The 22,356-nt window shown below is 38.7% G+C and overlaps 1 protein-coding gene across 1 annotated transcript in view; it reads right to left on the bottom strand.

Moving 5' to 3' along the window:
- PEX13 (peroxisomal biogenesis factor 13) overlaps positions 1–22,356 on the bottom strand; it is a 33,070-nt gene that overhangs the window by 9,617 nt on the left and 1,097 nt on the right. The window contains exon 2 of the mRNA XM_043468643.1: positions 319–1,013. Coding sequence (XP_043324578.1) covers positions 319–1,013 — 695 coding nt within the window. The remainder of the gene's footprint in view (positions 1–318; positions 1,014–22,356) is intronic.

Below are 22,356 nucleotides of genomic sequence, written 5' to 3'. Positions count from 1 at the left end.
TAACTGAAAAAATAACTCAATCAAAAGATTAAATACAAATGAATATAAAAAAGCTAATTTAACTAATCTATTATTGAAATTTATGACTTATATATAGTATTTTTTGTTTTGATGTATACCATTTTTTAAAAGTCTTTATTGAATTTAGCATTGCTTCTGTTTGGATGTTTTAGTTTTCTGGCTGTGAGGTATGTGGGATCATAGTTCTCTGACCAGGGACTGAACCCACACCTCCACATTGGAAGGTGAAGTCTTAACTGCTGGACCACCAGGGAAGTCCTTGTTACATGGTTGTTAAACCCATTCTATTACTCTTACCTGTTACATCATCACTGTGAGTAGATAGCAGTTTCCAGATGAGGTAAGGTCCACCAAGGATAACAGCAAAGAATAAGAATATTGGCCAAGATTTTGCTGAGTTAGCGGCTCTGTCCTCAGCACCAAGGCAAGCCACAGTTCCTTCACTTTCTGCCCATAGGTCCTCATTCTCCAAGCCTCTTCTTAAACCTATCATCCACTGTAACCGTCTGTAAAGGTACCTTATAGTCCTAACTAATGCAAAAGCTGAAAAAACCTTTGTAAAGTGTATTTTTAATCGGGAAAAGTGGTTTGCTACATCCAATACAGCCCTGAAACTGTTATAGACAGCTGAAAAAGTGGCATCCATCATCATGCTGACAGAGGCAAATGCATGCACAATACTTTCAATGGACTGAAATGCACCTCTGCTGCTCTCTTCAGCTTGCTGAACAAATCTACTAGGTGGAAGATCATCTAAACGAAGGCGGTTATAGCCCAGCCCATTATATCCATAACTATAAGGGCTATAGCTTCCATAAAATGAATTTCCATAGGCACCATATCCAGAAGAAAATGAACTGTAAGCAGGTCTGAAAGTGTTCAAATTACTGCTTCCTGTCTGCTGTGATGGCCTTGGAAGAATGGGTGGTGGCACTCTGGTAAGTGTTGGTTGTCCAGGTCTTGTCAACAAAGTAGGACCCAAATCAGCAGATCTAAAACCGAAAAAGATTCAAAATTGTAATTTAAGCACACAATAAATTAATTCAAACTAACTACTAAACTTTCTATATAAACAACATTATGATTCTATTAAATCTAGTAAATAGGTTCTACTAAAGATTTTTAAGAGTAAGGAACAACCTCTAATATCCAAATGCTTAGAATCTGTGTTAAGAAAAAAATGGGTAAGATAAAGTGGCTGACTAAACTCTTTTTCTTGTTTACTTGTGCTTGCATTAGTAGTAGTATCTTCAACCTGGGGTTTCTTTTAAAGACATATGTTCATTTTCTCAGAGTTAGTTACAACTTGGTATCTATCCATCCTTACACCTAAAATGGTACTATCTTAGTTACTGTAGTTTTATAATAGTTCTTAATATCCAATAAAACAAGTCTTCCCACAATATTCTTCATCTTCAGCAGTGTCTTGGCTATCTGACCCATTGAATATCCAGATATATTTTAGAATCAGAGCTTGAAGTACTATACTGCTCTCCCTGCAAAAGCCCTATTGAGATTCTGATTTGGGATTACACTAAATTCATAGATTAATTTGAGGTAGTCAACATCTCCAAAATACTGAGTTTCAACTTAAGATTATAACATATGCTCCATTTACTTATCTCTTAAAGATTTTTCTCAACAATCTTTTTAAAAATAACTACCGAGTCTCAGTGTTTTATAGTTTACTATGTGGAGGTCTTTCTTTAAATTTACTTCTATATATTTGGGGGGTTTTGATGTTATTGTAAATGGTGTCTTTCTAAAATTTCACTTTGTTGCTGTTATATGGAAATAATTGATTAAAAAATATAGTCCTTATATCTAGCAACCTTATTTTGGATTCTTTTGTATTTTCTAGAATCTTAAGTATCTGTGGTCATATTGTATGTGAATAACAATAGATTATTTCTTCCTTTTTTCAATTCTTACAGCTTTGATTGCTAAGATATTGCATCTAGGACTTGCAGCACAATCTTGAATAAACGGAATGACAGAAAGCATCCTAGTCTCATTCCCAGTCTCAAAGGGAAAATTTTCAAGATGGTACTGGCAATTATCATGTTTGCTGTAGGTTATAGATCTAGTAGTTCCTTTTCTAGTTTTAAGGAATGTACAGTGCAGTGGTGGTTCCAAGTGGTGGATAGTCCTGACCCGGCAATCGAACCCACATCTCTTGCATCTCCCTAACTGGCAAGTGGATTCTCTACCACTGGCACCACCTGGGAAGCCTGGTGGTTCCAATATCAAATGGCAAATTTCAACAATGCAAAAACCACAATTACTTTCGCACCAACCTAATATATACAAAATAGGTAACTAATGAGAACCTACTGTATAGCACAGGGAACTCTACTCAGTACCCTGTAATGGCCTATATGGGAAAAGAATCTAAAACAGTGGATACTTGTATATGTATAATTGATTCACTTGGCTGTACATTTGAAACATGCCATTGTAAATCAATTATACTCCAATAAAATTTTAAAAAAATGCCAGCTGAACTAAATGATGTGTTTAGGGTCAATGTTGTTCTACATACTGGTACAAATTTCCTATCTTGTCGTGTACTGTTACTACATAGTTTGAAAAATAGCATCCAGCCCATAGATTCTCAGTAGCTACAGAACACACCTGTGGTGTCTAATCAGTTTCTAAACCCAACAAGTTCTCAATCTTGATTATTATTTTTATTCTAGAAATTCCTTTGCTTTTTTAATAGTTTCCAATTCTCTGTCAAAATTCTTCTTTTATTGCCCTCAACATATTAAACATAATTTAAAGTCTCTTTGATAACGCCAATATCTAGAGTCCCTATGAATCTTTTTTTCCCTAGCTGTTTACTTAGCTAACATTTATGTTATATAATGTCCTCCTGGGTCTGGCTGTTTTATTTTTCTGTGCATCAGCAATCATTATTGTAGCAATAATCTGAGATTCTGGATGATGTTCTCTTTCTCCAGATGTGTTTCATTCTAGATATTGTTTTTCTAAAATTGAAATGTAGTTGATTTACAGTGTTTTGTTAGTTGCAGGTATACAGCAAAGTGATCCAGATATATATATATATATATGTACAGTCAAAGCTATGGTTTTTCCAGTAGTCATGCATAGATGTGAGAGTTGGGCCATAAAGAAGGCTGAGCACTGAAGAATCGATGCTTTCGAACTGTGGTGCTGGAGAAGACTCTTCAAAGTCCCTTGGATAGCAAGGAGATCAAATCAGCCAATCCTAAAGGAAATCAACTCTGAATATTCATTGGAAGGACTGATGCTGAAAATGAAGCTCCAATACTGTGGCCACCTGATGGGAAGAGCTGACTCATTGGAAAACATCCTGATGCTGGGAAAGATTGAAGGCAAGAGGAGAAGGGGACAACCGAGGATGAGATGATTGGATGGCATCACCAACTCAATGCACATGAGTTTGAGCAAACTCTGGGAGATAATAAGGACAGGGAAGTCTGGCGTGCTGCAGTTCATGGAGTCACAAGAGTCAGACATGACTGAGTGACTGAACAACAACAAAATAAGTGCATATACATATACATAACTGAACATATATATCACTGTTTCCAGGTTCTTTTCTATTATAGGTTATTACAAGATATTGAATGCAGTTCCCTGTACTATACATTAGTTCCCTGTGCTATACAGTAGGTCCTTGTTGTTGCTTATCTATATTATATACAGTAGTATATACCTGGATATCATTTTCTGAACTATCCTTTAGTTTGGTTCAGACATGCTTCTAAGGCTACTATCAATGCATAATGTCCTTAATTTCAGGAATTGATGATTTGAAGCTGGGCTTCTGTTCCTATAAGGGCCTGTCTACTTCTTTTATATCCTTATATCTAGATGTATCTTTTCAGGTTCTAACATAAATGCATGGGTAATTTATCAGTATCTCCTCTTGCAGGGCATCTGAACTCCAACCATGCTTCAAAAAAGAGCTATTCAACTAGCTACATTATCTAAGCTGCTTTTTCTGAAATCAGCAGAAGCTTATATGGAAAAACTGCATCCAAAGGTCATGTTCACCTTTATGAATTTTCAGCTTTCCTGAATCTGAGCTCCATAAATATTTTCTTTTTTGCTCTAAAATGTCTTCTAGCAGATGTTTTTATATTCTGCATACCTTTCAACTTGTCAATTACTTTTCCCCCCTAAATTATTCTGCCATCACTAAAAGTTCTTCCTATAATTCTTTATCCATATTTTGTACAGTTGTTCTTGTTTAGTCACTAAGTTGTGTATGACTCTTTTGTGACCCCATGGACTGTAGCCCACCAGGCTCCTCTGTCCGTGGGATTTCCCAGGCAAGAATATTAGAGTGGATTGCGATTTCCTTTTCCAGGGGATCTTCCCAACCCAGGGATCAAACCTGCATCTTCTGCATTGGCAGGTGGATTCTACAGTATCTTACATTTATTTATGTATCTGACTCTTCCTGTAAACAGCGAGCTCCTCAAAGGCACAGGAGTTCTCCTTGCTTCTCCATTACCTACTGTGGTCAAAGTGAAGTGGCTCAGTAGTGTCCGACTCTTTGCAACTCCATGGACTGTAGCCTACCAGGCTCCTTTGTCCACAGAATTTTCCAGGCAAGAGTACTGGAGTGGGTTGCCGTTTCCTTTCTCCAGGGGATCTTCCCAATCCAGGGATCAAACCTGGGTCTCTCGCAGTGCTTTACTGTCTGAGCCGCCAGGGAAGCATCACCTACTATAGAGCTTAGCATATAAATAGGTACGATACAAACACTATAGGGTTTACCAGGTGGCTCAGTGGTAAAGAATCTGCCTGCATTAAAACCAAACTGAGCACATGTACACACACACACAAACACTATGTGGAGTCTTTCATTAATAAGTATTTAATACACATGTATCACCCAGACTATTAATATAGATTTTCTTTCTATATCCTTGTATTGTTTCATAAATTGTGATGAATATGGAACTTTAAAAATTATAGGGAATTAAATTTAAACATTTGGTAATAAAAAGATTACATATACTACATATGAAATGTAGTCTATTCCTCTTACTCTTCTTTGTCGTTTCTGGCTGCCCTATTTGGTTTGTGGGATTTTAGTTCCCCAATCAGGGACTGAAACTAGGCCCTCGGCAGTGAGCATTTGGAGTCCTGACTGCTGGACCATCAGGGAATTCCCTCTTCTTTGGTTTTAATGGTCTCTGTTTCTGGCATACACAAATACATTCAGTAGGTATATATAGTTTTGCTCTATGTTACAACAAGCATAATAACTAAAGAAGCCTATGGTTAGAAGAACAAAAGATTTTTCCTTAGTGCTGAAAGTGCAAAAAGTCTCCCCCACCCAGTTTTTTATCTTGAAAAGTTTCAAACAGGAAAGAAAAAAAAAAGAGCATGAAGAAAAGTACAATGAATATCCACATACCTTCCATCTAGATTCAACAACTGCTATCATTTTGCCACACTTGCTTTCCCTTTCTCACTCTACAGTCTTTTAAAAATTCTTGAGCTATTTGAAATTAACTTGCAGACCGAATAAACTACTCCTAAATATTTCTGTGGGCATCTCCTGACAACAAAGATATTTCAGACAAAACAGTAATACTGTTTCCCATCTCTGAAAATTAACAAATCCATATTCTCCATTACTCAATTGATAATTCAAAACATATCCATTACTCTCAGTTATCTTTGTCTAAATAGCTTTATTGAGCTACAATTCATATACCATAAAATTCACCCATTTAAAGTGTAAAAAGATTTTTCATATATTCACAGAAGTGTACAAAAATCCCATATTCATTAGCAGTCACTCCCTGTTTCTTACTCTCCTCTAATCCTGTGTAATCACTAATCTACTAAGCTACTAGCTACAAGCTACTAATCTACTAAGCTACTGTCTGTAGCTATAGGTTTGCTTTCTTTGGACAAATGTCCAATACTTTGGCCACCTGATGGGAAGAGCTGACTCATTGGAAAAGACCCTGATGCTGGGAAAGATTGAGGGCAGGAGGAGAAGGGGACGACAGAGGATGAGATGGTTGGATGGCATCATCGACTCAATCGACATGGGTTTGGGTGGACTCCAGAAGTTGGTGATGGACAGGGAGGCCTGGTGTGCTGCGATTCATTGGGTCATAAAGAGTTGGACACGACTGAGTAACTGAACTGAACTGTAAATGAAACATACAATATGTAGCATTTTGTGACTGGCTTCTTGCACTTTAATGTTTTGAAGGTTCATCCATGCTGTAGAATATATTAGTACCTTCAGTTCAGTTCAGTCGCTCAGTTGAGTCCGACTCTTTGCAACCCCATGGACTGCAGCACGCCAGGCCTCCCTGTCCATCAGTAACTCCCAGAGTTTACCCAAACTCATGTCCATTGAGTCGGTGATGCCATCCAACCATCTCATCCTGTCGTCCTCTTCTCCTCCTGCCCTCAATCTTTCCCAGAAGCAAGGTGTTTTCAAATGAGTCAGCTCTTCACATCAGGTGGCCAAAGTACTGGACTTTCAGCTTCAACATCAGTCCTTCCAGTGAACACCCAGGACTGATCTCCTTTAGGATGGATTGGTTGGATCTCCTTGTAGTCCAAGGGATGCTCAAGAGTCTTCTCCAACATCACAGTTCAAAAGCATTAATTCTTCAGTGCTCAGCTTTCTTTATAGTCCAACTCTCATATCCATACAAGACCACTAGAAAAACCATAGCCTTGACTAGACGGACCTTTGCTGGCAAAGTAATGTCTCTGCTTTTTAATATGTTGTCTAGGTTGGTCATAACTTTCCTTGCAAGGAGTTAGCGTCTTTTAATTTCATGACTCCTTTTTATTACTGAATAGATAGATACTGAATCCATAGATCGGCTGTTTCCACCTTGGGGCTATTATGAGTAGAATGATATTCCTGGGTCATATGGTAACTCTGTGTTTAACCTTTCTGAGAACTGCCAAATTGTTTCCCAAAGCAACTGTACCATTTTACATGCTCACCAGCGGTGCATGAGGGTTTCAATTTCTCTACATTCTGTCAACACCTGTCATTATCTGCCATTATTTTTACTAAAGGCATCCTAGTGAGTGTGAAATGGTATGCCACTGTGTATTTGATTTGCATTTCCCTAATCAGGAGATGGCAAGAGTAAATGTCGACATTCTAGGAATCAGCGAACTAAGATGGACTGGAATGGGTGAATTTAGCTCAGATGACCATTATATCTACTACTGTGGGCAGGAATCCCTTAGAAGAAATGAAGTAGCCATCATAGTCAACAAAAGAGTCCGAAATGCAGTACGTGGATGCAATCTCAAAAACGACAAATGATCTCCGTTCGTTTCCAGGGCAAACCATTCAATATCACGGTAATCCAAGTCTATGCCCCAACCAGTAACGCTGAAGAAGCCAAAGTTGAATGGTTCTATGAAGACCTACAAGACCTTTTAGAACTAACACCCAAAAAAGATGTCCTTTTCTTTATAGGTACTGGAATGCAAAAGTAGGAAGTCAAGAAACACCTGGACTAACAGGCAAATTTGGCCTTGGAGTACAGAATGAAGCAGGGCAAAGGCTAATAGAGTTTTGCCAAGAGAACGCACTGGTCATAGCAAACACCCTCTTCCAACAACACAAGAGACAATGCTACACATGGACATCACCAGATGGTCAACACCGAAATCAGATTGATTATATTCTTTGCAGCCAAAAATGGAGAAGCTCTATATAGTCAGCAAAAACAAGACCTGGAGCTGACTGTGGCTCAGATCATGAACTCCTTATTGATAAATTCAGACTTAAACTGAAGAGAGTAGGGATAACCACTAGAGCATTCAGGTATGTCCTAAATCAAATCCCTTATGACTATACAGTGGAAGTGAGAAATAGATTTAAGGGACTAGATCTGATTGACAGACAGCCTGATGAACTATGGATGGAGGTTCGTGACACTGTACAGGAGACAGGGATCAAGACCATCCCCAAGGAAAGAAATGCAAAAAGGCAAAATGGTTGTCTGAGGAGGCCTTACAAATAGCTGTGAAACGAAGAGAAGCAAAAAGCAAAGGAGAAAAGGAAGATATTCCCATTTGAATGCAGAGTTCCAAAGAATAGCCAGGAGAGATAAGAAAGCCTTCCTCAGCAATCAATGCAAAGAAATAGAGGAAAACAACAGAATGGGAAAGACTAGAGATCTCTTCAGGAAAATTGGAGATACCAAGGGAACATTTCATGCAAAAATGGGCTCAATAAAGGACAGAAATGGTATGGACCTAACAGAAGCACAAGATACTAAGAAGAGGTGGCAAGAATACACAGAAGAACTGTATAAAAAAGATGATCAAGACCCAGATAATCACAATGGTGTGATCACTCACCTCGAGCCAGACATCCTGGAATGTGAAGTCAAGTGGGCCTTAGGAATCATTACCACGAACAAAGCTAGTGGATGTGATGGAATTCCAGGTGAGCTATTTCAAATCCTGAAAGATGATGCTGTGAATGTGCTTCACTCTAAATATGCCAGCAAATTTGGAAAACTCAGCAGTGGCCACAGGACTGGAAAAGGTCAGTTTTCATTCCAATCCCAAAGAAAGGCAATGCCAAAGAATGCTCAAACTACCGCACAATTGCACTCATCTCACACGCTAGTAAAGTAATGCTCAAAATTCTCCAAGCCAGGCTTCAGCAATACGTGAACCCGAGAACTTCCAGATGTTCAAGCTGGTTTTAGAAAAGGCAGAGGAACCAGAGATCAAATTGCCAATATCCGCTGGATCATCGAAAAAGCAAGAGAGTTCCAGAAAAACATCTATTTCTGCTTTATTGACTATGCCAAAGCCTTCAACTGTGTGGATCACAATAAACTGTGGAAAATTCTGAAAGAGATGGGAATACCAGACTACCTGACCCACCTCTTGAGAAACCTGTATGCAGGTCAGGAAGCAACAGTTAGAACTGGACATGGAACAACAGACTGGTTCCAAATAGGAAAAGGAGTACGTCAAGGCTGTGTATTGTCACCCTGCTTATTTAACTTATATGCAGAGTACATCATGAGAAACGCTGGGATGGAAGAAGCACAAGCTGGAATCAAGATTGCTAGGAGAAATATCAATGACCTCAGATATGCAGATGACACCACCCTTACGGCGGAAAGTGAAGAGGAACTAAAAAGCCTCTTGATGATAGTGAAAGAGGAGAGTGAAAAAGTTGGCTTAAAGCTTAACATTCAGAAAACTAAGATCATGGCATCTGGTCTCATCACCTCGTGGGAAATAGATGGGGAGACAGTGGAAACAGTGTCAGACTTTATTTTTGGGGGCTCTAAAATCACTGCAGACGGTGACTGCAGCCATGAAATTAAAAGACACTTACTCCTTGGAAGGAAAGTTATGATCAACCTAGATAGCATATTAAAAAGCAGAGACATTACCTTGCCAACAAAGGTCCGTCTGGTCAAGGCTATGGTTTTTCCAGTGGTCATGTATAGATGTGAGAGTTGGACTGTGAAGAAAGCTGAGCGCTGAAAAATTGATGCTTTTGAACTGTGGTGTTGGTCTTGAGAGTCCCTTGGACTGCAAGGAGATCCAACCAGTCCATCCTGAAGGAGATAAGTCCTGGGTGTTCATTGGAAGGACTGATGCTGAAGCTGAAACTCCAATACTTTGGCCACCTCATGCGAAGAGGTGACTCATTGGAAAAGACCCTGATGCTGGGAGGGATTGGGGGCAGGAGGAGAAGGGGACAACAGAGGATGAGATGACTGGATGGTATCACCGACTCGATGGGCATGAGTTTGAGTAAACTCAGGGAGTTGGTGATGGACAGGGATGCCTAGCGTGCTGCGATTCATGGGGTCGCAAAGAGTCGGACACGACTGAACGACTGAACTGAACTGAATGGTTAATGACAGAGTTTCTTTTCATATGCTTATTGACCAGTTTTATATCTTCCTTGGAGAAATGTCTATTCACATATTGTGCCCATTAAAAAAAAAATAGGTTGTTAGTCTTTATCACTGTGTTGTAAAAGTCAAAATGTCTTATTTATTTTTGGAGGGGGGAGACAAAAATTCAATTATGTCTCACACATTGCATCTGGTTCACTGTGTCTTCATTCTCATCTAAAGAAAACAATAATGTCTTGGACTTTCAGAAGAGCCCAGCCAGTCTCCTTAATGAATGTCCCCCATTCTGGACTTGTGTTTCCCCTAAATGTTGTTTAACTTATACCCCATCCTCTGTATTTCCAGTCAAACTAAAGGATGCATCTAAAGGTCTGATCTAAAGGTTTTGGCAAGCATAAATCATCAGGGAAGTTGTTTACCTCAGACTGACTCACATCATAAAAAAAGAACCAAAACTTTACAAAGGGTCAGTGTACTACCAAATAGTGTAGTACATCCAGGTCTGGATGAAGCAGCTCAGTGTGTAAGTGTTCCACTCAAATGAAACTACTTCATTGAGGCTAGGCACTAGGAAGAAATACATTGGTTCTTAAAAATTTGCTTACAGTGGTGAAAAAGATTATGAAATTTGCTAACAACAGATTACAATTTTTAGAAAGTTATGGAACTAGGAAGGGGGAAACAAAGTGAAAGTCGCTCAGTTGGGTCCGACTCTTTATGACCTATGGAATTCTCTAGGCTAGAACACTGGAGTGGGCGAGCCTTTCCTTTCTCCCGGGGATTTTCCCAACTCAGGGACTGAATCCAGGTCTCCCACATTGCAGGCGGATTCTTTACCAGGTAAGCCACAAGGGAAGCCCAAGAATACTGGAGTGGGTAGCCTATTCCTTCTCCAGCGGAACTTCCCGATCCAGGAACTGAACCAGGGTTTCCTGCATTGCGGATGAAGAGACTCTGATAAAGCATTGCAGGGGGAGACTCTGATAAAGCCTCAAACCCAGGAAATGAAACAAGTTAACAACTGACTCAGTGACTTAATCTGTGATATCCTTAATCTAAGCTACCATTTTTATACCAGATTCTTACATGGGGAGTGGGTGTTGAGAGGGAGGTAGAAGCAACAAAAAAACCTACCAGGCACAGAGTACTGAATGTAGCAGGGAAAGGTGAGACAACAGAACTCACAAATTCCTACTCAAGATAGACACATTAAAAATATTCAAAACTATACACAAGAACAAATAAAAACACTAGGATGCCAAAGTAACAAAAATCAACAATAAGAATTAAAGGTCATTCAAGGAAAAACTAAGCTTATATAACAAAGATTTTAAATATGTTTATAATGGTCAAAGAGATGAGAATAAGAATTAGAGATTGAATGAGTTGATTAAAAAAGTCAAAAGACATAAATGAAGTCATAACATCTGTAAAATAAAAAGTGAAAAATGCCTATAAGTATGAAAAAATTTCATTAGAACTCATACACAATGCCCACAGACATAAGGAATCTTGTAACTATGAGGCAAAAAGAAAATTAGTTGTACAATAAGATACAGAGGAGAAATACAGAACTTGGGGAATTCTACTTCAAGTAATGGTATTCTAAGTAACCAGATCAACCCTTCCACAGAAAACAATTAGAAAAGCTAGAGAGCCCATTTTAGATGTTTCTCAAGGGATGGGGGCCGGTTCCAGAGATGGCTGACGGTATGAGAAACTGAGCAGAGTTTTTTAAAGCTTCTCTGAGCTAAGAAGACAAAAATTAGAGTTCAGAAGCCCAAAGAGGAGGGACAAGGTAATGCCCACACTTCAGACTGGGACCTTAAAAGGTCATATGCTAAGAGTAAGGGGGAAATGGTTAACAAGAAATAGACTAGCCCAGGCAGAAACTGAAAACCACAATTTCAAATTAGCTCAAATTTGAAATTATTAAAATGACCCTGGACTGCTAGTGGCCCACGGTGCCTGTCAAAAATAAAACCTCTGTGGGAAGAGACCATCCTAGGCCTCCAGTTGCCTTACATTGTCTATATATAATGTCCAGCTCTCACTGAAAAATAATTGAGCCTCTATGATGACAAAACTACATGTAAAAAAAAAAAAAGAGCGATGTTAGACAATAAAAATGATATATATTCAGATAATGGAATTATGAGGTAGAGACTTTAAACAGCTATGCCACAAATACTCAAGAAAAAAAAAAGGCAAGATTGGGAATTTCAGGAGGTAACAGAAACTCTAAAGCTGGATCAAATGAAAATTCTAAAACTAAAAAAAAATAAAGTACCTAAAACTATGAACTCAAAGACTGACTCGTTTAACATCAGATTGGACAATTGAAAGAAAAATAGCAGTGAACTAGAAGAGTGCTCAGAAGAAAATACCCAGAATGAAGCATGAGTAACAAAAGGACACATACAGAAAAGAGTGTAAGACATGGAGAGTATAGTGAAAAATAGAGCATGTATATATAATTAGAGCCAGAGAAGTGAAAAGATGATGAGCAGAAGTGATATTTAAAGAGATAATGCTTAAGCCTTTCCTAAAATCAGTGAAAGACATCAAGTCAGATTCAAGTTATCTATGAATCTCACCAAAAATAATGTAATGAAAAATACATTAAATCCCAACAAAGTATAACTGCTGGAAAAAGAAAAAAAGGAAAGGGGGGTTATCTTTAAAGCAGCCAGAGCAAAAAAAGAGATTCCTTTTGAGGGAGCAAGAGTAAGACAGGGATGACTGAGACTGTCAGAAAGCTGACAAAAAGGAGGCCAAAAAAAATATATAGGTCCGCTGATAACAATGTTGAGTTAGCATAACTCTAGACTTCCTGTCAACCAAAGAATAACTGTGTCTATAGTCCAAAGCACAGAAAGTCAGATACTGTTACTTGCAGCAGAACTACCCCTGATATGTTTAATAGGAATTCTAGAAGAGATAGGAAAGAACAGTGCTCAAACAGTATTTAAAAACAGGACTGGTGAGAGTTTTCCTGAAATAAAGACATGAATTGTCAGATTGGGCACTACGGGCACCAAGCACAAACGCTGTAGTTGCTGAGCAGGAGAACACATACACAGACGTTGATCTGAACCCAGATCCAGTCCCCGAAAAGGGCAATGCCAAAGAATGCTCAAATGACTGCACAAATGCACTCATTTCACATGCTAGTAAGATTACGCTCAAAATCTTTCAAGCCAGGCTTCAGTAGTATGTGAACCGAGAACTTTCAGATGTTCAAGGTGGGTTTAGAAAATTCAGAGGAACCAGAGATCAAATTGCCAACATTTGCCAGATCATGGAGAAAGCAAAGGAATTCCAGAAAAACATCTACTTCTGCTTCAATGACTACACTAAAGCCTTTGGCTGTGTGGATCACAACAAACTCTGGAAAATTTTTAAAGACACTGGAATATCAGACCACATCACCCGTCTCCTGAGAAACCGGTATGCAGGTCAAGAAGTTAGAACTGGACATGGAACAATGGACTGGTTCCAAATTGGGAAACAAGTATGTCAAGGCTATATATTGTCACCCTGCTTATTTAACTTCTATGCAGAGTACATCATGCAAGATGCCGGGCTGACTGAAGCACAAGCTGGAATCAAGATTGCCGGGAGAAATATCAATAACCTCAGATATGCAGATGACACCACCCTTACGGCGGAAAGTGAAGAGGAACTAAAGAGCTTCTTGATGATAGTGAAAGAGGAGAGTGAAAAAGTTGGCTTAAAACTCAACATTCAGAAAACTAAGATCATGGCATCTGGTCCCATCACTTCATGGCAAATAGATGGGGAAAAAGTGGAAACAGGAATAGATTTTCTTTTTTTGGGCTCCAAAATCACTGTGGATGGTGACTGCACCCATGAAATTAAAAGACGCTCCTTGGAAAGAAAGCTATGAGCAACCTAAACAACATATTAAAAAGCAGAGCCATGACTTTGTTGACAAAGGTCCATACAGTTAAACCTATAGTTTTCCCAGTAGTCATGTACGTAGGTAAGAGCTGGATTGTAAAGAAGGCTGAGCACTGAAGAATACATGCTTTTGCATTGTGGTACTGGAAAAGAACTTTTGAGAGAATCCTGGACTGCAAGGAGGTCAAACCAGTTAATCCTAAAGGAAATCAGTCCTGAATATTCATTGGAAGGACTGATGCTGAAGCTGAAGCTCCAATACTTTGGCCAACTGATGCAAAGAGCCAACTCATTGAAAAAGACCCTGATGTCAGGAAAGATTGGAGGCAAGAGGAGAAGAGGGCAGCAGAGGATGAGATGGTCAGATAGCATCACTGACTCAATGAACATGAATCTGAGCAAACTCCAGGAGATAGTGAAGGATAGGGGAGACTGGCGTGCTGTACTTCATAGGGTTGCAAAGAGTCAGACATGACTTAGTGACTGAACAACAAAGAGCCTAATAAAGCTGCAGAGGACGAAGGTGTCAGGTAAAATTTTGAAAAAATGCTAAGGAAAAGACAGTCTAAAGAAATAAAAACTAGACTCCATAGAAAAATTCCTGTAGCTTTAAAACTCTGATACCAAACCAGAAAGATACAAAGAAAGTAAATTAGAGGCCAAATTCACCTAGGAACATATATGCAAATATCTTAAAATATTATATTTCAACATTGTTATTTTTTTTAAAAAAAACAAAATTAAGCAGAGTTCATCCAGAAATGCAAGGATGATTCAACACTGGACCATTAAGTGATGCAAGAAAACAGTCATAATAAAATAAAAAAACAAAATATCCCAACGGATAAAGAAAAGCAATTTACAAAATTTACCCTTCATAATAAAAATCCAAGTAACATAGTGAGATAGAAGTTTGCTGGCTATCTATCAAAAACAAAAAGCAAACATCATAACTGATAGCAAGACTTGAGAAGAATTCCAGTGAAAGCCTGGACCAATAGAAGTTCAGTTCAGTCGCTCTTTCATGTCCAACTCTTTGCAACCCCATGGACTGCAGCACGCCAGGCTTCCCTGTCCATCATCAAATCCCAGAGCTTGCTCAAACTCATGTCCACTGAGTTGGTAATGCCATCCAACCATCTTAACCTGTCATCCCCTTCGCCTTCTGCTTTCAATCTTTCCCAGCATCAAAGGTGTTTTCCAATGAGTCAGTTCTTCCCATCAGGTGGCCAAAATACTGGGAGCTTCAGTATTGGTCCTTCCAATGAATATTCAGGACTGATTTCATTTAGGATGAACTGGTTTGATCTCCTTGCAGTCCAAGCGACTCTCAAGAGTCTTCTCCAACACCATAGTTCAAAAGCAGCAATTCTTCGTCGCTCAGCTTTCTGTATGAGCCATCTCACACATCCATACATGACTACTGGAAAAACCAGAGCTTTGACTATACAGACCTTTCTTGGCAAAGTAATGTCTCTGTTTTGTAATATGCTGTGAAGGTTGATCATAGCTTTTCTTTCAAGGGGCAAGTGTCTTTTAATTTCATGCAGTCACTATCTGCAGTGATTTTGGAGTCCTAGTAAATAAAGTGTCTCACTGTTTCCATTGTTTCCCCATCTATTTGCCACAAAGTGATGGGACCAGATGCCATGACCTTAATTTTCTGAATGCTGAGTTTTAAGCCAACTTTTTCATTCTCCTCTTTCACTTTCATCAAGAGGCTCTTTGGTTCTTCTTCACGTTCTGCCATAATGGTGGTGTCATCTGTGTATCTGAGGTTATTGGTATTTCTCCTGGCAATCTTGATTCCAGCTTGTGCTTCAGTCAGCCCGGCATTTCTCATGATGTACTCTGTATAGAAGTTAAATTAAGCAGCATGACAACATACAGCCTTGACATACTCCTTCCCCAATTTGGAATCAGTTCATTGTTCCATGTCTGGTTCTAGCTGTTGCCTCTTGACCTTCATACGGGTTTCTCAGGAGGCAAGCAAGGTGGTTGTTATTTCCATCTCTTGAGGAATTTTCCAGTTTGTTGTGATCCACACAGTCAACGGCTTTAGCATAGTCAACAAAGCAGAAATATATGTTCTTCTGGAATTCTCTTGCTTTTTCGATGATCCAACGGATGTTGGCAATTTGATCTCTGGTTCCTCTGCCTTTTCTAAATCCAGCTTGAACATACGGAAGTTCTTGGTTCATGTACTGTTGAAAACTAGCTTGGAGAATTTTCAGCATTACTTTGCTAGAGTGTGAGATAAGTGCAATTGTGCGGTAGTCTGAACATTTTTAGGCATTGCCTTTGTTTGGGACTGGGATGAAAACTGACCTTTTCCAGTCTTGTGCCCACTGCTGAGTTTTCCAAATTTGCTGGTATATTGAGTGCAACACTTTCACAGCATCTCCTTTTAGGATTTAAAATAGCTTAAGCTGGAATTCCACCACCTCACTAGCTTTGTTCGTAGTGATGTTTTCTAATGCCCATTTGAGATACACTCCAGGATGTCTGACTGTAGGTGAGTGATCACACCATCATGGTTATTTGGGTCATGAAGATCTTTTTTGTATAGTTCTTCTGTGTATTCTTGCCACCTCTTAATATCTTCTGCTTCTGTTAGGTCCATACCGTTTCTGTCCTTTACTGTGCCCATCTTTGCATGAAATGTTCCCTTGCTGTCTCTAATTTTCTTGAAGAGATCTCTAATCTTTCCCATTCTACTGTTTTCCTCTATTTCTTTGCATTGATCACTGAGGAAGGCTTTCTTATCTCTCCTTGCTATTCTTTTGAACTCTGCATTCAGATGGATATATCTTTTTCTCCTTTGCCTTTCACTTCTCTTCTTTTCTCAGCTATCTGTAAGGCCTCCTCAGACAACCATTTTACCTTTTTGCATTTCTTCTTCTTGGGGATGGTTTTGATCACTGCCTCCTGTACAATTTTACGAACTTCCACCCAGAGTTCTTCAGGTACTCTGTCTATCAGATAGAATGAAAACCACAATCACAGAAAACTAAACTGGTCACATGGAGCACAGCCTTGTCTAACTCAATGAAACTATGAGCCATGCCATGCAGGGCCACCCAAAAGAGGTCATGGCAGAGAGTTCTGACAAAACATGGTCCACTGGAGAAGGGAATGGCAAGCCACCTTAGTATTCTTGCCTTGAGAACCCCATGAACAGTATGAAAAGGCAAAAAGATATAACACTGAAAGATGAACTCTCCAGATTGACAGTTGCCCAATATGCTACTGGAGAAGAGTGGAGAAATAGCTCAGCAAAGAATGAAGAGGCTGAGCCAAAGCAAAAACAATACCCACTCCTAAATATGACTGGTTGGAAGTTAAGTCCAATGCTGTAAAGAACAACATTGCGTAGGAACCTGGAATGTTAGGTCTATGGACCAATACAAGGATGCTGGCTATTTATGCTGGCTTATTTATAAATGACATTATTGTCAACATGGGATTTAAAACACTTCAACCAAATCATCAGGGCAAATTAAGAGTCTGACATTAAGCTGGATATAGTATCTGTATCTTACAAAGGATAGGGAAGAACTTCATGGAAACTACAATAAAACATTACATAAGGTAAAAAAGGATAAAATTTTCACCAATTTCACCTTACACAATACTCATGGATGCAAAGACTTACTTTATATATAAATGAAATTTCCAATAAAATATAAAGTTCCAATAAAAAAAATCCCAATTAGTCTTTTCATAAAGGCTAAATGTAACAAAAGTAATTATGAAGTACAGCAATGCATGTACTTCAAGGTACATGCAAGCAATGCAAGGATCCTGACAAACCAAATATAAAAACTTACTATAAAGACAGTTTGGTGTTAGCATAAGAATAGATAAATAGCACACATATCACGTGCTGTGTGCTAAGTCACTTCAGTCGTGTCTGACTGCTTATGACCTCACGGACTATAGTCCAGAAGCCTGCCAGGTTTCTCTGCTCATGGAATTCTCCAGGCAAGAGTACTGGAGTGGGTTGCCCTTTCCTTCTCCAGGGATCTTCCTGACCCAGGGATCGAACTGGGGTCTCCTGCATTGCAGACAGATTCTTTACTGTCTGATCCACTAGAAAAGCCAGAAATATAAAACAGATCCTACATTTTATTATTCATCAGAGAAATGCAAATTAAATATCATTTCACATGCATTAGATTCATAAATATAGTACTACAAAATAACATCAAGTGTTGAAAAAAATATAGAGAAACAGAATACCTTGCTAGTGAAAATGTAAAAATTGGTATATAACAACTTTGAGGAGCACCATGATAATAGTCAATACTTGAAGATAAGCATACCCTTCCAACTAAGTAACTCACCTCTCAGAAAACCTCATGTAAATGTGAACAAGGAGAAAGACACAAGAATGTTTACTGAAAGTAGCAGTAGCTTTAAACTACAAATTCTCTAGTATCTGCGACAGAACAAATATACAGTTTGCTTCTATGTAACAGAATACATGTGTTCAGTCGTGCCTGACTCTCTTGTCACTCCATGGACTGTAGCCCACCAGGTTCCTCTGTCTGTGGAATTTTCTAGGCAAGAATATTGGAGCAGGTTGCCATTTCTTCCTCCAGGGGATCTTCCCAACCCAGGGATCAAACTTGTATCTCCTGCACTAGCAGACAGGTTCTTTACCACTGAGTCACCTGGGAAGCCCCTCTATAACAGAATATTCTATGGCAATTAAAACGAACTACAGGTATATCTCATTTTATAACGCCTTGCTTTATCATGCTTTGCATATAGTGTGTTTTACAAATTGAAGATTTGTTGTAATCCTGCGTCAAGACAATCTATCTGCGCCATTTTCCCCCCCAAACTTTTAAAAATTTTGTATTGGGGTATAGCCAATTAACAATGTTGTGGTAATTTCAGGTGAAGAGCAAAGGGACTCAGCCATACATATACATGTATCCATTTTCCCCTAAAAGCCCCTTCTACCCAGGTTGTCTGCGCCAATTTTTTTTTTTAAGACAGCATTTGCTCACTTTGTGTCTCTGAGTAACAGCTGGGTAACTCTCACAATACTTCAAACTTTTTTGTTATTATTATATTTGTTATGGAGATGAGAGATCTTTAATGTTACTACTCTACTTGTTTTAGGACACCAAGAACTGCACTCATAAGACAGCAAACTGCCAAAATATATGCTGTGTGTGTTCTGACTGCTCCACTGACCAGCCTTTCCTCCAAAGTCTCTCTTCGCAGGAGCCTCTTATTCTCTGAGACATAAAAATGTTGAAATCAGGCTAATCAACAATCCTACAATGGCCTCTAAGTGTTCAAGTGAAAAGAAGAGGCACAAATCTCTAACTTTAAATCAAAAGTTAGCAATGAGGACTTCCCTGGTGGTACAGTGGATAAAAATTGGCCTGGCAAGGCAGGGGACATGGGTTCAATCCCTGGCTGGGGAACTAAGATCTCACATGCTGAGAGGCAACTAAGCCCACACATCCATGTGTTACAATGAAGACTCTGTGTGCTGCCACACAACTAAGACCTGATAAGGCTAACATAAATATTTTTCTAGAAAAGAAAAAAGTTAGAAATGAATAAGCTTAGTGAGGAAGGCATGCCAAAAGCCAAGACAGGCCAAAGGCTAGGCCTCTTATACCAGTTAGCCAAGTTGTGAATGCAAAGGAAAAGTTCTTGGAGGATATTAAAAGTTCTACTCCAGTGAACATGTGAATAAGAAAGTGAAACAACCTTACTGCTGATATGACAAAAGTTTTAGTAGTCTGGCTACCTCAAATCAGCCGTTAATATTCCCTTAAGCCAAAACCTAATTCAAAGCAAGGCCCTAATTCTTCAATGCTGTGAAGGCTGAGAGAGGTGAGGAAGCTGCTGAAGAAACTTCTGAAGCTAGCAGAGGTTGGTTCACAAAGTTTAAGGAAAGAAGCTGTCTCTGTAACAAGGGATTGCAAGATAAAGCTGCAAGTGCTAATGCAGACACTCCAGCAAGTTATCCAAAGATCTAGCTAAGATAATTAACGAACGTGGTGATGCTAAATAACAGATTTTCAATGCAGACAAAAAACAGCCTTTTATGGGAAGAGGATGCCATTTAGGACTTTCACATCCAGAGGGAAGTCAATGTCAGGCTTCAAAGCCTCAAAGGACAATCTCTTGTTAGGGGGTAATACAGCTGATGACTTGAAGGTGAAACCAATGCTCATTTATCATTCTGAAAATCCCAAGACCTTTAAGAATTATGCTAAATCTACTCTGCCTATGCTCTATTAGTGGAACATCAAAGTCTGCACAACAGCATAACTGTTAACAATATGGTTTACTAAAAATTTTTAACACCACTGCAGAGACCTCGTGCTCAGAAAAAAAGATTCCTTTCATATTACTGCTCACTGACAATGCAAGTGGTTACCCAAGAGCTGACAGAGGTGTACAACCAGATTAATGTTGTTTTCATGCCTGCTAACAAATATCCATTCTGCAGCCCATGGATCAAAGAGGCATTTCAACTTTTAAGGCTGATTATCTCAGAAATAAATTTCACAAGGCTATAGCTGCCATAGATAGTGATTTCCATGATGGACTTGGGCAAAGTAAATTGAAAAGCTTTCTGAAAGGTTTTCTTAATGGCACCTTTTAGATGCCATTAAAAACATCTGTGATACCTGGGACAAGTTCAAAATATCAATTTTAACAGGAGTTTGGAAGCAGATGATTCCAATCGTCACTGATGTCTTTGAGCAGCTTCAAAACTTCAGCGAAAAAAGGAACTGTAGATGTGTTGGAAACAGCAAGAGAACTAAAGTGGAGCCTGAAGATGTAACTTTATTGCTATAACCTCATGATAAGACTTCAATGGGTGAGGAGCTGCTTCTTATGGATAAGCAAACAAAGTGGCTTCTTCAGATGGCATCCACTCCTGGTGAGGACATGAAGATTTTTTAAATGACAACAAAGGGTATAGTCTATTATGCAAATTTAGTTGATAAAGCAGTATCAGAGTTTGAGAGGATTTACTCCAATTTTGAAAGAAGTTCTACTGTGGGTAAGATGCTATCAAATAGGACTGCATGCTACACAGAAATATTTTGAGAAAGGAAGAGTCAACCAATGTGTCAAACTTCGTCATTGTCTTATTTTAAAAAACTGCCACAACCACTCCAGCCTTCAGCAATAGGGACAAGACTCTCCACCAAAAAAAAGATTACAACTGGTTGAAGGCTCAGATGATAGTTTGAAATTTTTTTTTTAGTAATAAAGTATCTTTAAGGTATGTACATTATTTCTTTAGACAAAATGCTACTGCATAGACTTCAATAGAGTGTAAACATAACTTTCATAAGCACTGGGAAACCAAAAAACTCATGTGACTTGCTTTATTGCAACATTCCATTTATTGCAGTGGTCTGAGCCCAATCTGCAATATCTCCCAGGTATGCCTGTACAGCTTATATGAATGAAAAAGAAATTTAAAATAATACTTAGTGGAAAAACACTTTGCAAATGATAACAAACAGTTTGATAATATTTATTTATAGCTTAAAAATATACTAAATAATAATACATACTTACATATGTAATGTACACACAAACCCAAATACTAAAGTATAAAAATACTGGTGGTGGTGGTTTAGTTCCTAAGTTGTGTCTGACTCTTACGACCCCCATGGACTGCAGCCCACCAGGCTTCTCTGTCCATGGGATTTCCTAGGCAAGAATACTGGAGTGGGTTGCCATTTCCTCCTCCAACAAGAACATTATGCACACTAAACACCAAATAGTGACAGTAGTTACTGTAGGAAGGAAGAATGGGAGGGTTTAACTGTTGCTCTAATTTTTATTTTTTAAAAGACCTGTAGCAAATCTGGCAAAATGTTACTAACTGCTTAAAGCTGGGAGTTAATACATGAGTATTTATCATCTTAGTCTCTACCAGTCTTTAGGTGTTTAACATATTACAATTCACATTTTCTTAAAAAGTGGGAAAATGGTTAATTTTACATAAACAGAACTTAACCAGAAGCAAGACTAAAAGTTTGCTCTTCCCAAGAGCACTCCAGATTTTTAAAGAAAGTCAACCACTCATAAAGAGGTAGCAGAAAGTGTCACCCAGCTTAACAGCATAATTAAACCTTATTACTTATGTGCCTATCATTATTAAATAAAGTAGCAATTGTGCTCAAACATCTTAATAAAAGATAACAAGATTTCAGAACATAGCAGAAATTCATTCCAGTATGTTCAGGATTTCTACGTAAGGAAATGTACCATAGACATTCCAGTCTCACCATCTGAAGTTAGATGTCCAGATCCACAGACTTAAGAGAATGAACTTATGGTTACCAGGGGCAAAGAGTGTGGGGGCAAAATAGATTGGGAGTTTGGGACTGATATGTACACATTGCTGTATTTAGATAATCAACAAGGATTTACTGTATAGCATAGAGAAAGCTGCTTAATATTCTGAAATAACCTAAATGGGAAAAGAATGTGAAAAAGGATACATGTATAATTG

Source organism: Cervus canadensis, chromosome 5 (genome assembly GCF_019320065.1).
Source record: "Cervus canadensis isolate Bull #8, Minnesota chromosome 5, ASM1932006v1, whole genome shotgun sequence".
NCBI lineage: Eukaryota > Metazoa > Chordata > Mammalia > Artiodactyla > Cervidae > Cervus > Cervus canadensis.
This window is presented reverse-complemented; position numbering and strand designations above follow the sequence as displayed.